General features: G+C 32.7%; 2 protein-coding genes across 2 annotated transcripts; both read right to left on the bottom strand.

Moving 5' to 3' along the window:
- Positions 1–608: 608 nt before the first annotated feature.
- On the bottom strand, positions 609–15864 carry LOC130891570 (glucose dehydrogenase [FAD, quinone]-like). Its single transcript, XM_057796395.1, has 3 exons — positions 15747–15864; positions 4248–4466; positions 609–2090 (listed from the first exon to the last, which is right to left on the bottom strand). Exons 1-3 carry the CDS (start codon positions 15862–15864, stop codon positions 640–642), a joined length of 1788 nt encoding a protein of 595 aa, XP_057652378.1. The 3' UTR covers positions 609–639.
- An 8-nt stretch (positions 15865–15872) lies between these two features.
- Positions 15873–16361, bottom strand: LOC130891569 (uncharacterized). The gene has a single exon (XM_057796393.1). It carries the CDS (start codon positions 16359–16361, stop codon positions 15873–15875), a length of 489 nt encoding a protein of 162 aa, XP_057652376.1.
- Between the last annotated feature and the right edge of the window lie 114 nt (positions 16362–16475).

Raw genomic sequence — 16475 nt, 5'->3', positions numbered from 1 at the left:
GAAAGTTTAAACTGCACACCAGAAGATGTTTATGAATCGGCAACTTCAGCGACTATGAATCTTCTCCCATCACTAATAATAATACTACACACCTTTTAATTAGACACAAAACGGATTTTCTTGAACGAATATCAAGAAATAAAATTGTGACAGTTCAAAGCAGAAACGAATTGACATAAGAAAGAAAGTGTTCACAGTCCACTATTTTGAAAAAAACAATATTATTATTATTACGTGAAAAGATGAACCGCTTCGGTACTTTTTGTCACGCTTTTTGACCGATTCAGAAATTACATCCTTTATGAATGAAAAAAAAACGTGAATGTTATAACGGATGTAGAAAAAACATGATTACAAAAAATGAAATATCTTCTCGCGAAATTTATTTTTTATTTCTAATGTATATAGACCAATTACATTTATCGGTGGGTTGTGTTATTGTGTATGTGATAATATAGAAAAAACGGAGTTTTTTCTTATTTAAAACATCATGCTAAGCGATTGATAATTCACGCATTTGTCACTGAGATTAATTCAATTTGAACAAAGTTTCCAAGAAAATTTCTTCACCAAAAAGTTGAGGTTTACATAGAAAAGAAAATAAAAAATTAGCAGATACAAAATATGTTTTTATAACATTCAGTCTAAAAATACAGTTTGTCCATACTCAGTTTTTATCACATCACTTATTTTTTCGGCTACCATTGCACATGGAATAGTCGAATGTCCTACTATGGGTTCAGGGAAAATACTGGAATCGACAACCCTCAGATTTTGTATTCCGTAAACTTTTAAATTTGAATCTATGACTGCCCCTTCCGATGGATCAGTACCCATAACACATGTACCTGTCATATGCAGTCCATTTATACTACCTTGTTTTAAATAGCATTGCCAGTAATCTTTGGAATTGTATTGATAAACTGCACATTCCGGAGGACGGTCATCTAAAAACTTTAAATTATATTTTTTGTACGGCTTAGTATCCACGAGCTTGAAGACATATTTTAAACTGCGGTACAATCCATCTATATCCTCGTTATTAGCGTCGGAAAGTAAATTAGGGTCTATTAATGGGTACTCGTAGGGATTATTGCTTTTTAATCGGAGTGAACCTGTTGATTTCGAGCCAAAATACGATAATACAAATGAAATATTCGTGTTTTTAACAGTTTGAACTTCCGACTGTATTGTCGCCGATAGGTTTTGACCAATATAGGAAAATATTTCAAAATCTGGTATGTTACTGATATTCCTATTTATTTGAAAAAAGCCCAGAATTTGAGAGCGAGTAGCAGCTGTTAGATCACCGTAACCTTGTAAGTATTGTACTAATTTTACAGGGAAAGGCGTCTCTTGCAATTTAACATCAGTAGAAAATGGTATTGTTACAATAGCATGATCTTTATATCGACTTCCTACTTCTAAATTTTGAATTACATCAATGCCTAAAGACTCTAAATGATTTTTTGGTCCTATTCCCGAAAGCATGAGAATTTGAGGACTGGCTACAGTTCCGCCTGATAATAGGACCTCCTTTGAGGCTTTCGCTCGATAAATTATCCCATTTTTAGTAAATAAAACACTTTCTGCTATTTTGGTCACGTTATTAATCTCAATTTTTATGACATAACTTCTTGTAGTAACTTCCAAACTAGACCTCCCAAGGAATGGAGTTATGAAAACGTTTCCAAAATCTTCTCTATTACCAAATTTGATGAATTGTTGAATGATAGAAGAGCCGATCATACTAGATCCGTTGTAATCAACTGTTGAATAACCTAGTTCCTTGTTTGCTTCAAAAAATGGTTTAGCAAATTTTTCATTGTACAGCGCGTTTTGAACACTCAATAAACCAACTTGCCCGTGATATGAAATATTTATTGGTAGTTCTGGTTCGTTCCAATGAAAATATTCAGTTTTTTTAAAGTACCGCAGTAAACTATCAAAGTTCCAAGATGGATCATCAATCACTTTAGCTAAATTATTGTATTGTTCGCGTGGACCACGAGAATAGACGTATCCATTTATTAATGTTCCACCTCCTACTCCTTTACCACAATCTATGGAACAGGATTTGTTTGGATTGCCTGCAATAAATAGAAACGACCATTATTACTAAAGTAAGCATTTGACGGCAAGATATTCAGTGAAAAAATTTTATATTATTTTTCCCAAATGAGGTTTTAAATGTAAAATAGCTTTGATAGTTCAATGACTCGTGAATGCGGCTTAAATCCTAAGGGTGATAGCTCGTATCTCATTAAGAACTTGAATAAAAAAGTTATTTTTGGCGTCAATCTTGGTTTTTGAGATTGATTTAAATTTGATTTGAATAATAAATTAATAAATAAATGCTGATAGTAACACAGTTAAAATAGTATACTGTAAACATGTAGGAACAAAAAGAAGGTAGATGTGATGATTTTATCAAATGTTGGTCTAATGAGTGAAAAATTAGTTAAAAAGTGAATAAACATAGAAATACCTTAAAGTGTGGACGTTTTAAACTTATTCCATTGTTTTAAAACTCACTATATACATCAAACTTCCACACTTTATGAAATTACTAAATTTATTTACTATTTTTTCACATATGACAACCATTTTTTAATAATTTCAGCTTTATCGCATTGTTTGTTATTATCCATGACATTGAATTTCAACTTTCCTCAATAGTGTTGTATTTTCCAGCTAGTTATTAGAAAGTAATAGTTCCTATAAGAATAATTTTCGTTTTCACTTCCGTAGCTATATGCTCACAATATACTTTAACAAGTTTGTTATCATCAGTATCTATTTTATTCAATTCATTCTTGTACCAAGATTAACGTGAAAAGTATTATTATTCAATAAATTCATTTTTTTCAAGAATAAATATTAACAAGCAAAGTCAATTCAAACTCTTGTTGCAATCGCGCCTTGAACTGTTAGTAAATTATTATTTTCTTGTTTATGAAATAAAAATGTTTACTTCATAACATTCCCAAACTAATTTTTTATTATGTTATAGTTATTTATTATATAGCCGTTAAAGATAAGAATTTATTAATAGAGCAATAAATTAGTGCAACCTGTTTAATACAAGGGTTACTACTTAAGTTTTGAGATATTGCAACACTGGATGTAAATATGACATTTCCAGCATAAATTTTTAAAGGTGACCGTACTAAGAACGTGTTGTCATACGAGTACTACTTGAGTTATTCACAGATATTTGAAAAATGGGATTAAATCTTGAATATTTTCGTGCGATGATTTTCTATGACTTTCGACGTGAATTAAAGCAACAACATTGTACCGGTCAACTCGCTTTGACTTTTGGTGTCAAAAAGATTTATTCATGTCGGATACCTCAGAGTTTGATAATCTCTAAAAAAAAGCTTGTGTCGATTGATGCAAATAAATGCTGAAAAAATTCAATGGCGGTTCATCGACGTCTATAAGGTTGTGACAGGCGACAATTCATCGCTTTATGCATATGAGCCCGAAACTATACAATAATCGACTTTATGAATCTTTTAAGATGAACCAAATCCATCAAAAGTTGTTTGCACACAAAGTACTTCGAAGCAAATGGTTACGTTACGGAATAATGGAACATGTCTCCATCGTTCCATCAGAGCACTGTAGAGAGGTCAATTCTGAATGATACACCAGGATTTGTTTGCCAGAAGTGTTCATATATTCAGGGAAACCAATCCTAGAAGACGGATCATTCTCCACTACGACAGTGCGAGCTCTCCCACATCAGCTCAGTCAAAGCATCATCTGCCGTACATTCTTTATTGGGCATCCACTGATTTCTTCTTTTTCCCGCAGATCAAAAATAAATTACAAGGTCAACGTTTTTCTACACCTGAAGAAGCGGTTAATGCGTTCAAATCACATGATTTGGAGGCACCTCAATCATAATGGAAAAAATGCCTCGACAATTGGTTTTAAAGAACAATAAAGTCATATCCAATTATAAGTACTTGTTTCTATTAGTATATCACAAAACTCATGTAGCAACCTTCTTAGAACATTATATTTGAAATCAAATTCTCACGATTCAACTTCACAATATAAGCACGAGATGTGTTAATAGGTACGAGAAACGAAAATACGAATCGAGAGCAGTATATATAAATTAGTATTTAAAATATGATTTGGTTATATAAATAAATTAGAGGTAAAAAGTGAGTTTAAATTTATATCATCACGATAAACTGTGATGAGATAAAGATAAAATAATTGTTTCTTACCAAGACAAGAGTTTTTTTGAGGAACAGATGTATAGGCCCAATTATATTTAGATTTGGCATGGTAGTTGTAATAAGCAGGAATGTTTATCAAGCCTCCATCAGAGAAATCACCAGCTTCTATTAAAAGAATTTTCCATGATGTTATTTCTGATAACCTATTTGCTAGTACTGTGCCACTTGATCCCGCGCCAATGATTACAAAATCGTAAGTACCATAATCTGGAAAAAGAAGAATTACAATTTACCATATCAAATGCTGACCTCAAATGTAATTTACTTACTGTAAGTAAAGTAACTTAATATTTATTTTTATGGTTGGTAAAATTGTTTAGTAAAATTTTCACTTAAGAACGCTTAAGCAGTAACCTGTATATTAATGACGGATGTCTAATTTTGAAAAAAGTATAATTGTCTGTGTCGTACCACCGAATTTGCTAATATCAACGACATGTTCAGGAAATTTTCCATGCTAGTAATTTGAAAAGAAATCATTGGTCGAAAAAGAATAATTTTTATGTATAATTTCTGTAGACTTGTGGCAATAAAACATCAAAATATACTCTTCTAAATATGCATTCCAAGCTCAAAAAACAACCCTCAAAATAGCAATGTTATTTTGAAGTTTTTTTTTAAATCTGATACATTTAATATTTCTAAAAAAAGAGTACACTTTGGTATTTCATCACAAAATCTCACGAGTATTAAAAAGAACTTTTTATATCAGTTATATAAAAATGAAATTCCAATGATGGAAGAACGGGAGTACAGAAAGAACATATCGACGGTCGATGCAATATATAAAACGTCAAGCCCACATTTGTATGTTTTGTTGACCTCAACAAAGACTCTGATAGAATACGATTGAGGAACGTATTAAAAATCCTAGATAACAATATAAATAATGAATATCTAAAGAAAACTTAAAATGTAACAAGAATTAAAATCAGAACGGGACGGGGAGAAAAGTACAAATTATGTCCGGGATACGACAGGTTGGGATACTTTGTCGCTTAAGTCAACGCAAAATACAGACTAAAGAATCGATCATTAAAAGTGATTTAATATGCTGCTGATGAAACACTTGACCTACTGGGCCTACTATATAGAATGAAGAAAACATATGAATATAATAATATAAAAATCTTAACTAAAAAGATCAAATCAATGGTCATAGCCAAAGTTCCTGTTAGATGTAAAGTGGCTTTCGACAACAACATAATATCTATACAGCAAAAAATGAAATTCAATCACCTCAAAGTAGCTACTTTAAGTGAGAGCTGTATTTGATAGAAGAAACACGAACTCGAGCGATAAACGCATCAAGGGTCAGCGGATATTTGAGAGAGAGAAAAAGAGGGAGAAACGAGAGCTGAAACATTAACTACAGAATAATGAAGACGATTGAGGTTAAAACGTTAACAACAATTAAGGGAGTCAGTTTCGGAGATAGTATAAGAAATCAGGATATTGAAAAAGAACTAGGAATTCAGGTTATAATGATTGAAGATGAGGGTCCTTCAATCAGTGGAAATTTAATAAAACTATATCCTCAAAATCACTGGTATATTTTTAACTTACACATTCAATAACAAGTAATACTTAATTCTTATCTATTAATCTACTCGAATTACACGTTTTTGAATTATCTTGGCTTCCAATTAACCTTATTAGTCTTTAACGATTTTTTTTGGTTCAACAACCGTCACAAGGATATGGTGAGATGGGCGAAAGAACGTAAACCAGGTACGAGAAATCATGTAGATAGAAGATCAGAAAACAGATGGACTAAAAACTAGAAATCAAACATATGGAGACCACTAGGCAGACCAAGAAAGCGTCTCAACGAAAACTCAAGGGGAGGTAAAATATTCGGAATTAAACAGGGAACGGTCCCATTGAACTGAAAAGAAACAGAAGATAGTTATTGATGGGCCTTATTGATGCGGCTTTTTGCCTCTATTCAAACATAATAGGTGAAAGTTACATCTAACACCACTGAAAAATAGCCAATACAGCGGATTGCAAAATGCGAACCTGCTCGGAAAAAAGGCAAAAATGGTTTCATTTGAAAAATGTTTTGTTTCTCGGTTAGGCAGGAAACTTTTCATTTGATATTAGCTCGTCATCCACGTTAATTCTGCTCACAATTATCTAAGCGAATTACCTGGAAAAAATCACAGAGGTGAAGATATCAGCGGGCATTTAGGTGTCCCCCAGGGACCTCGGATTAAGAAGAGCCCCTTGTTACTGCGGATTTATTATTTTTGAACCGGAATCTGTAAGAAAGGGTCAAACATGCAAATACAACGTAATATGTTAATTCGGCTACTATCAAAAGCAGACAAATTCAGAAATTATTTGAGCATAAGGTTTCATTACCGAACAAACTGCAATACTAACAGGAATTCGACAAGGTGACAGTCTGAGCCTATTCTTGTTCAATTTAATTATGGATAAAACAATAAATAGCGTAAAATAAGTTTCTGGTGGATACAAGATGAGACGAAAATCAATGAAGTTATTATGCTACGCAGACGATGCAATCTTGATAGCCAAGAACGAAGATGACCTACAGTGTTTGCAATATAAGTTCCAAACAACAGCCGAAAACCTACAAATATCTGTAGAAAAAACAGAATCATTGGTAATAACAAAAGAGCCTATAAGATGTAAACTAGCTGTGAACGACAACCCTATTCACCCGTGTATTCAATGTACATACTTAGGAGTCGAGGTCACAAACGCTAAAAACTTACAATCAGAAGTAGAAGAAGAAGTACGTACCCCATAAAGCATCAAGAATCTCCGGCTATCTGTGAGACCTCATATGGAAAAACAAATAGATGTCCACCGATAGTAAAGTCTGCATACACAAAACAATCGACCTTTACTCAAATTTGCAGAGGAAACTCGAGCGGACACAACATGAACGAAGATGAGGGTAGGAAAAATAAAAACATTGAAAAATATCAAAGGAGGTCAAATAAGAAGCAAAGCTATAAGAGAAGTTCCGAAAATTCGGGATATAGTTTATACGATTCACGAGATCGAGACGACGATATTAGAGAGACTACGTCGAGAGAATGACGGCAGATCGATAGGCTTAAATAGGCGAAGGATTAAAAACCACTTTCAAGGAGACCTCAGGGCTAACCTCCAAAGAGATTGCACGAAAGCTGGACATCTACTTCTCAAGAAGCTAAATAGAGGATGAAACAATACTAAGTCTTAAGGAAAGAATAGAAGAAGAAGGTTTCGTTGCATAAATAGACTCGAATGGTTTTGTAAGTAAGACTACTCTTATATGACAGGAGTGACTTCCGTTCCATAGTAAGTTTAACATAAAACATGGCAAGATTATTTACATGTAGAAATTTCAATACAAACTTTGTACTTGCTGACCTTTGAAGTACGATCATTTTTATTTTCGTTAACAAATAATTCGTCAATTTTTATAATTACATTTCTCACATTGTTTCCCAATTATTTATATAATTGCTTATATTCACTATTAGAACACATCACAAAACCAAAATACATCAAAATCAAAGCTGTTTTATTCATTTATTTGGAATCTTACAAAACCATTTGCGTGTCATAGATTTATGTGCAAAAACCTATAAATAAGTTTCCAAAAATTAAATTAAATTAATTATTCTTACTGTATATAACATTATCAGTAGGTCGGTACATGCGTGCATCTGTGGGTAATACGTAGTTAGTGGCTTCTCGAACACTATTGTTGATCAAATTAATGTAATAATTCAAAGTGCCTGTTTCGTCTTCATAAATTTTTGTAGTTGCAACAAAAAGATATGACGAAAACAATAAAAATAGCTTCAAGTATTCCATCCTGGCTCTATATCTTGTGATTTCCATCATCGACAAATATATATATGTATATAGTCAAGGATATATGAAAATTGCATTATAAAGAGTGATATGTGGGCCCTCATACATTATTAAAAAAAACTTTTAAAGAATAATTATTTTATCGTAAGGCATCTGAACATATTTCATTTCATAATTTTATAATTAACATTTAAATCAGAAAACATGGAATGTGAACTAAAAAAAATATTTTGATGAGGTAAAGACACTACAACTGTTCAAAAAATGTCAATTCCATATTCACCTGATGCCATGGGAGATTAATGATTAATAATATACATTAATAGAAGTTCACATCCAGACCAACCTGCTCCCAGTCGCTAAATAAACATTTCGAGTTTTTTGCTGTGCAAATAGCTGAGACTGTGTACTATTAATATTTATTCAGGAAATTTTGATAACGCATTATCGAACCATTACTTAAAAAACAGACGTCGTTCGAAATATCCAAAGTAGTTTTCATTTACGTGAGACATTTCTGATTTTTTTTGTTTTTTTGAATTTATATTTTATATTGAAATAGTTGCTTGATGCATTTTAAAGTTGTTAATACGTAGTATTAACGTAGTATATATACGTAGTAAGTCTTCGGAAAAGTTTTAGCATAACGTAACATGGAAGTATGAAAGGAGAGTGTTAGCACTTGAAACGTAGAGAGAAGCCTGAAGTATGATTAACTTATGGTAGAATATAACAGAGCGTATTACGAGTAGTCTTGATCAAGTGTTTGTATAAATGACATATTATAATAACACATTTAACGAGTTTTCAAGTTAAAAATAGTTAAGTCTTAATGAATTAATGAAGCAAATCCTAGAAGGTATGCAGCGCGTGCATAGCACATGGGTGGCCAAAATAAGGGTCGGCCACATTTAATTATAACAATCAGCTATTTTTTGAAAGAAGAAAAATGAAAAGTTAGTGCTCAGTTGTGTTGTTCATGGCAGAGCCGGTAATGCGGCATAAAAAATTGAAATTTCTATATAAAAAAAACTAAGGGCCATATTTTTGACACAAGTATGTTTGGTTCCTGTGTGCGGCGCGGCGGCTTATTTATGTACGTATAGTCTTTAGGATGTCAGTTGGAACGGCGAAAAAAATTTAAAGGAGGTACCAGAGGCGAAACCTTTGAAAAAAACGTGCTGACTATAGACTATATATATCACAGTCGGCACGCGGCACGCGGCTCGCAGGTAATGGTCAAAAGAATAAAAGAAATTTTATTTTAGTGGTTTTCTTTATAGATAAGAAATATATTTTTTCGACAAATTTAAAGGGATGCGGCATCGGAATTTTTTTTGCTACTTCACTACCACTATATATAAATCATTTTCATTTCAAAATGTTCATTCAATTTCGAATCAACATACAATAAGACTAGAGATAAATACAATCAAGTACAAGCTAGTGTAAGTTAATATTGGAAATTAGTGACAAGGTGTTGCTGTTGAGTATCGTTTAAATCAGAACTATAGTAAATACCAAAGCTCTTAGCTAGATTTATGAATAAATGAAATATTGTAGAGGGTGTTTTCTAATTAGATAAAAAAATGGGCATATTTTGAAACTAATTTTGTCGCGATGATTCATTTTGAAAATAAGTACAGAATGTTTGAAAATTCAAAATTTATTTTCCATTCTTTCAAAATTCGTTAGCACAAAATATAATTTTCATACAAAATTATAGGTTACCAACAGGGGGAGTCAACCATCAACATCCACCAGTATTATAGTCTATTTCAGAAAAGTATAGAGCAATAAAATGGGGAATTCCGTCCAGTTCGACTCAATTTCGGTGTCGGCCATAGGTGTAGGTCTTACTGTAGGGATTACTTAGGTAGTAGATTATAAAGTTTTGCGGTTAACAGGCACCGTTTAACCTTCTATCAGTACCTCTGCCTAATTCCAACCCTATTTCAGATTCGGCTTAACCATGCGCCGTAAGGGCAATGGTGCCTTACCTAAAATTTTTAGACTTTTATAAGTATATTTGTTTAGTTTATCGCTGTAGTATTTGCTGTTAAGCCGTAAACAGTGTTTACAGTATTATAAAATTAATAATAAAATGGCGACATTTACACCAACGAAAAGATGTTCCAATAATTCTCCACTATCAGTGAATGAAAAACTTATTATTTTAAATGTATACGATTGCATAAAATACGATTACCCGAAATTTACTGTACAAGAAACGATGTTCCCGAATGACTGGAGTTGGAGAGTCCACCATTTTTAAATTATTGCGAGGGAGAAAGATAGCTGGCCAAGTGGAACCTCCCAAGAAAAGTCCAGGCAGACCAGTAAAAGTCCTTGATGAAGACACCAAAAGTGTAATTCGAAGAAAAGTTCACTACTTATTTATTTTAAAAAATAAATACCCACCCTAGATAAGATTTTAATGGAGCCTGGCCAGGATGACAGTATTCAGTTGATAGCTAAAAAAGTTTTATAGACCAATTTCAGAACTATGGATTTTGCCTCGGAAAAGCATAACCGTAAAGCACTTTTACTGGAGAGCGATGAAATTGTTTGCTGGCGATGAAAATACTTGAGAAGTATAAAGCAGTACGGAACAGAGCAGAAGAAAATCTTTTATCTTGATGAAACATGGATTAATGAAGGTTATACAGTACCAAAAATGTGGCAAGACAAAAATATAACCAGTGCTCGCAAAGCTTTCATGGAAGGCCTGTCAACGGTGCCTTCAGGTAAAGGGAAAAGACTAATAATCGTCCATATTGAAAGCGAAGAGGGATTTTTAAAAGAAGGTTTGCTAACCTTTCAGTCGTGCCATACGGAAGATTACCACGAGGACATGGATTCGGATGTTTTTTAAGACTATTTTACCGAAATGATAAAATATTTTCCGACTAATTCAGAATATGTATGAATATTCGTGAAAGTATCTTTATTTTTTATATTTTTCCCCCAAAGAAATCGATTTCTATGTGTAATGTGGCTACAGAAAGAGTTGACTGGGGTCCACCTGGAGGAGATGTTATGTACTCTGTTCACTTTGTTGAGTATTGTTTTCTTTAATACTTCTAAAGGTTCATACCAGGTGTAGTAAAATAGCTATTATATTGTCACTAGTGCACGAATAGCTTATTTTCTGATTTAATAAATACAAATTATTTTCTTTATCTTTATCATTTGAAATTTTTTATTAATTTCTCTAAATTATCAAAATATCACTCAAATTTAAGTAGAGGAAATAAACAAAAATTCTATATCAGACACTACAAAATTTTGTAGTTGTTGATTTTTTTTATTTAGTTAGTAAGTTAATAAATTCATGATATAAAGAAATATTTCGAAACAAAAAATAGAGATTACGAGGATATATTGAAAAATTCTTAGCCTACTATAGAACCAAACAAAATTTCAATGTCAGAATATTTTAGCACCCAATATACTCTCCTCTTAATTGGATACATTTATTACAGCGAACCTGCAACGTCTCTAGACCTATCAAAAAATAATGTTTCTTCTTGCTCTGCAAACTAGACCTCCACTGCTTTTATTACCTCCTCATTGGAAGAAAATTTACGACCTTTCAAACTTTTTTTCAGTTAAGGAAAGAGATAATAGTAGGACGGAGTCAAATCTGGTGAATAAGGGGGGTTTCTAGTAATTCAAACCCTAAATCACGAATTTTTTGCATGGCAACATGAGATTCGTGTGTAGGGGCGTTGTCTTGCAAAAACAAAACACCTTTGGATAGCTTTCACGCATCTTTTCTCTTTAAATTTTTCCCGTAGAGTGATCAATAATGTCGAATAGCAATCTCCAGTTATTGTTCTACCATTATCCAAAAAATCAATCATGATTTTTGCTTTGTTTCTGGATCGTAGAAATGTACCCAAGTCTCATCCATAGTAATAATTCGGTTTAAGAAGTCTACATCGTTTTCAAATCGAGCACAAATCGAACGCGATGCTTCTAACCTTGCACGCTTTTGATCAACCTTCAAACATTTGGAAATCCATTTTGCAGCAATTTTTCTCATGTCCTAATTGACGTTAACTATATGATGAACGCGTTCTTATGAAATATACCTTTTTAAATACAGTTACTTGATGATGGCTCGATACTCCAATTTTTCGATTTTCACAATTTCGGTGGACATATTTTTTCTTTTAATTTATTGCGTAACTCTGGTTTACTTTTTTGACGTCAAACTTTACACTGACACTTCTAATAAGTTAATGTTCGTTGCTATGGTAACGCAATATTTTCTTTATGCATGGAACTGATCTAGGCTAACTAAATATCAATATAAATATCAAATTTATTTAATATATAATATAATATTAATCATGTTTTGATCTATCGATAAAAATTAAACAAATCAATATTATTTTTATTTTCAATAAATCTAACGCTATTGTTACTAATTTCTATATTTATGGGTAGAATCCATCTTCGATAAGAGAGGGAATATCAGTCATTAACTAGGCATAGACGAAAAAGATTTTCGAACGAACTAGTTTTCCGCTTATAAGTTCTTTCAAATTTTCTGCCCGTTATAACGCAACGACAGTCTAGATACGTAGAGTATCAGATCAATATGAAGTGGACAAAAGAAGTAATAACCGATGTAATATTCATTTTTATCCTCGCGAAGTTTTTGAAGTAAGAACATGTGTCCATATTGATTCCTTCCTTCTGCCCATTTTTTCACCCATTTTGTTCTACCTTTATTTTCATTCATTTCTAGTATGTCTACCATGCACAAAACGAATAGTGTCACTTTTTTTTCTTCACTTTCAATACCACTGTCGTTACGATATGTCCTTCGGTCGGTCAGGATTATAACCAAGTATAAGATATCTGATCCGATCCAAATCTTTAGAAATCCGAAAGATTTCACCATTAACTAACGTATTCATCATCCCACATATCAGATTTGGCAGTCCAAAGTACTTGATTATGTTGGTGGGGTAATGACGGTTTTGGTTCGTGACGTGTCAGATGTGTAAGATGGAAAGACAGATCTGGACGAAAATCCTCTCCATGTAAGCCTAGTTATTATCAATAAAGTCTATATTATTGCTATTTGTATCAACATCGCAACATTCTAAATTTTTATGGATTTACTTTATTGTACCAAGAAAATTTCACCATGAGTATTTGGGTACGAAATTTACCCAAGAATTGAGGTTGAGTAATGATGTAATCGACTGGAAAAATTATTTGAGGGAAATTTTTGTTCAGATATTGTTGCAAGAATCCAAAATTCGGAAATATTGAAAAAACTATGAAAATTGATGATTCATCAATTGAAGAACGTACGAACTAAGACGCGTTGTGACAGCTGTTTAACCAGAAGGTAGTTAAAACAAGGTTTGTTATATTTTAGCGTCGCATTTATGGTTCAACAATCGTCACAACGCGTCTTAGTTTGTCTAGAGAGGAATGTTTTAGTATGCCGTACCCAAATGGAAAAAAGAAACATTGTCAGTGCATAGAATCCAAAACTACTATAATGTCTGATATGTGGGAGTTTCCGAGATATACCGAGATTCTACAATAAATTTTATACACAATTACAGCGCAAACTTCGTGGATACGGGAACTGGGAACTATACGCCAAAAGATGAAAGTATATTTTTTGATACAGATGTCGAGGAGTATTAAAATGTAAAAAATTATGATATAAAACTCTTCTTTCCAAAAAGGGGTTTTTTCATGGAATTATTACGTGGAATCCAGGCATTTTCGTGGTATTATTATTTTTGAGTAGGGGGATAGATCAGAAATTTGGGTTTTTCTAAGTTTTGAAAATTACTAACCGTTTCTATAGCAAACTTGGAATCAAGTATAATTATTTTTACCACAGTATAAAATTCATCAAATAATATTTTATTTAGAGAAAGAAACATTTTTTTCCAATGTAATCTAGCGCAGATGGAACAGATGATACAGAAATAGAATAAATACAGAATAAACAGAGCAAGAACAATAAGTAAATCACTAAATGGAACACAATAGAAAAGCAAATGAACCTGAAACATACAATTATAGAATATATTGACGAAAAGCAGTTGATTTGGTACGGCCACGTGCAGAGGATGGGGGAGGAGAGATTGCCAAAACAAAATAATGGAATGAATCCCACAGAAGAACAGAAAGATAGGAAGACCAATATTATCGTGGATGCATGGAATGAAAAAATCAATGAATTTACGAAATATAAACGATAAATTTGCAGCTACAGGAAAAAAGAGGCAATTATGCATCAGACAACGTCGTAGGACATTTTGAACTCGAATTTATTCATAATATAGCGCAGCAGTAGTGACAGAGATAAAACGAACATAGCTCAAGCTACAAATTCATAAACTGAACAAAATGGCACCAATATTGTTTGCAAAAGATAAAGGTTATCGCTATAGCACCCTCACACCCTCTACTCACGCCAAAATAATGTAATATGAAATTTTGGCTTACGATTGAATAATTTTATTCCATCGAATTGTCAATATTTTCTTAGTAATTTATAGAGTATGTAGTTGTAGATAAGATATATCATATGTTTTCTTTTTAAAATGCCCCTGGCTCTCACATTCCTATATAAAGTTTGGTAGGCAAGCATTTGAGCTTAGGTTCGTAATTATTGTATTCATTATTTTCAATGTATATTATCGTATTCGTTTATCATAAAATTTAATTAAAGATAATTTGCATAAATATATGTGAATGAATAATACAATTTTTTATCAATATTTTGAATTACTAAATCTTTTCTTTCTCCTTGAAATGTAGTTTTGCGAAAAAATTTTTGACCTGAATATCATTAATTATATTACTTTTAAACAACTTTTAAATAATTATAATGAATTATGTATGGTATTGAAAATATTAGTAAATTTTATTTAATGAAAGCTCGTGGCAGTTGATAGTAGTTGTAATGAGATTGTTTCTTCGTCTATCTAGTATAACAGATATACTTAGTTGAAGAAAAAACAGAATTTTTGTGTCCCCTTATATTTTGTGACGATATATTGCTATTCACTTTTGATCGATTGAGGTTAACAGTCACTATTGTGTAATAGTATTTCTTCAATTATTTTTAATCAGTTTATTTATTTTTTATAATAGTAAATTATCTAACAATAATAATAGCATATTCGACATCAAAAAACTGTATTAATTTTTTGATAACCAAGTTCAAAAATACAACAGGTAAAAATTTAAACATAACTTCATTATTATTGTTGTTATACATGAATAGTTTCTTTAAGCGGCATGGCAGCATTGGATAACATTGGTTGGTTCCAAGTCGAATGAAAGTGGCATCGGAAACTTGCAGCATTATTGTTGCAAATGATTACTTTCGCTGCAATACCTTTAAGAATACTTTTTCTTCTTCCGTGGATTAAGCGTAGTCGCCTGCTTTATCTACGACATTCTTGCCTCCTATCCTGTTTCAAAGTTGTCGCTACACCTTTTTCTGGGTCAGCCGGTACTCCTCCGACCCAATGAGCACTATCTTGACCAGTGTGTTGTTATCCATAGGACTTATGTGCTCATTCCATTCTTTCTGTCTTGATGGAACCCATTCGTTGACGTCATCTATTTTGCGTAATCTTCTGATGTTCTCACTTTTTTCCCTGTCCAGTAGGGTTTTTCCGGCTATCCTGCGTAGCACTTTCATCTCTGCTGTTTCCATCATTCTTTTGGTTTTCGCCGTTTCTGGCCGGGTCTCTGCGGTGTAGGTCATTATGGGTCTTACCGTGGTTTTGTATATTCTCGATTTGGTTTCTTTTCCGATATGTTTATTTCGCCATATGGTTTGTTCAAACATGCTGCTATTCTTAAGGCTTTAGTTGTTTGCTTTCTTACTTCATTCTCTACGTCTCCAAATCCAGAAATCTCGATTCCTAGGTATTTAAATTTCATTACTTGGTGAATTATCTGGTCGTCTACGACTAGCTCACGTCTTATCGGAGTTTTGGATGTGGTCATACACTTTGTTTTGGACGCAGATATTATCATATTGAAAGATTTAGCTGTCCAGTTAAACAGATTTAAAAGCCTTTGAAGATCATCCTCATTTTTTGCAACTAGAACAGCATCATCAGCGTAACATAATATTGTAATATTTCGATCCCACATGTTTTTCATCAAGTCATAAGGGATTTGTTTATCGTATAGTGGATGTACTACTTCTTTTAGATGTACTCGATCGAAGGCTTTCTGTAGATCTATAAAGTACATAAATGCTGGTCCCCTCTACTCAATCGATTTTTCAGTGATCTGCCCGATGACGAAGATCGCATCTGTGCACGACCTTCCCGATCTAAATCCCTGTTGCTCATCTGTTAACATGAT

The sequence above is a fragment of the Diorhabda carinulata genome, chromosome 3 (assembly GCF_026250575.1).
Source record: "Diorhabda carinulata isolate Delta chromosome 3, icDioCari1.1, whole genome shotgun sequence".
Lineage (NCBI taxonomy): Eukaryota > Metazoa > Arthropoda > Insecta > Coleoptera > Chrysomelidae > Diorhabda > Diorhabda carinulata.
The sequence above is the reverse complement of the archived record's forward strand: the minus strand, read 5'-3'. Positions and strand labels throughout refer to the sequence as shown.

Bases quoted from the DNA above. Each gene is read 5' to 3' on its own strand.
- LOC130891570 (XM_057796395.1), bottom strand. From the start codon at position 15,864: ATGACCTACACCGCAGAGACCCGGCCAGAAACGGCGAAAACCAAAAGA. The intron at 4,467-15,746 runs GTGAGAACATCA...TTCTTTTTCCAG, and splicing joins CCTACTGGACAGGGAAAAAA to ATTATGGTACTTACGATTTT. The intron at 2,091-4,247 runs GTAAGAAACAAT...TATTTATTGCAG, and splicing joins TCAAAAAAACTCTTGTCTTG to GCAATCCAAACAAATCCTGT.
- LOC130891569 (XM_057796393.1), bottom strand. From the start codon at position 16,361: ATGTACTTTATAGATCTACAGAAAGCCTTCGATCGAGTACATCTAAAA.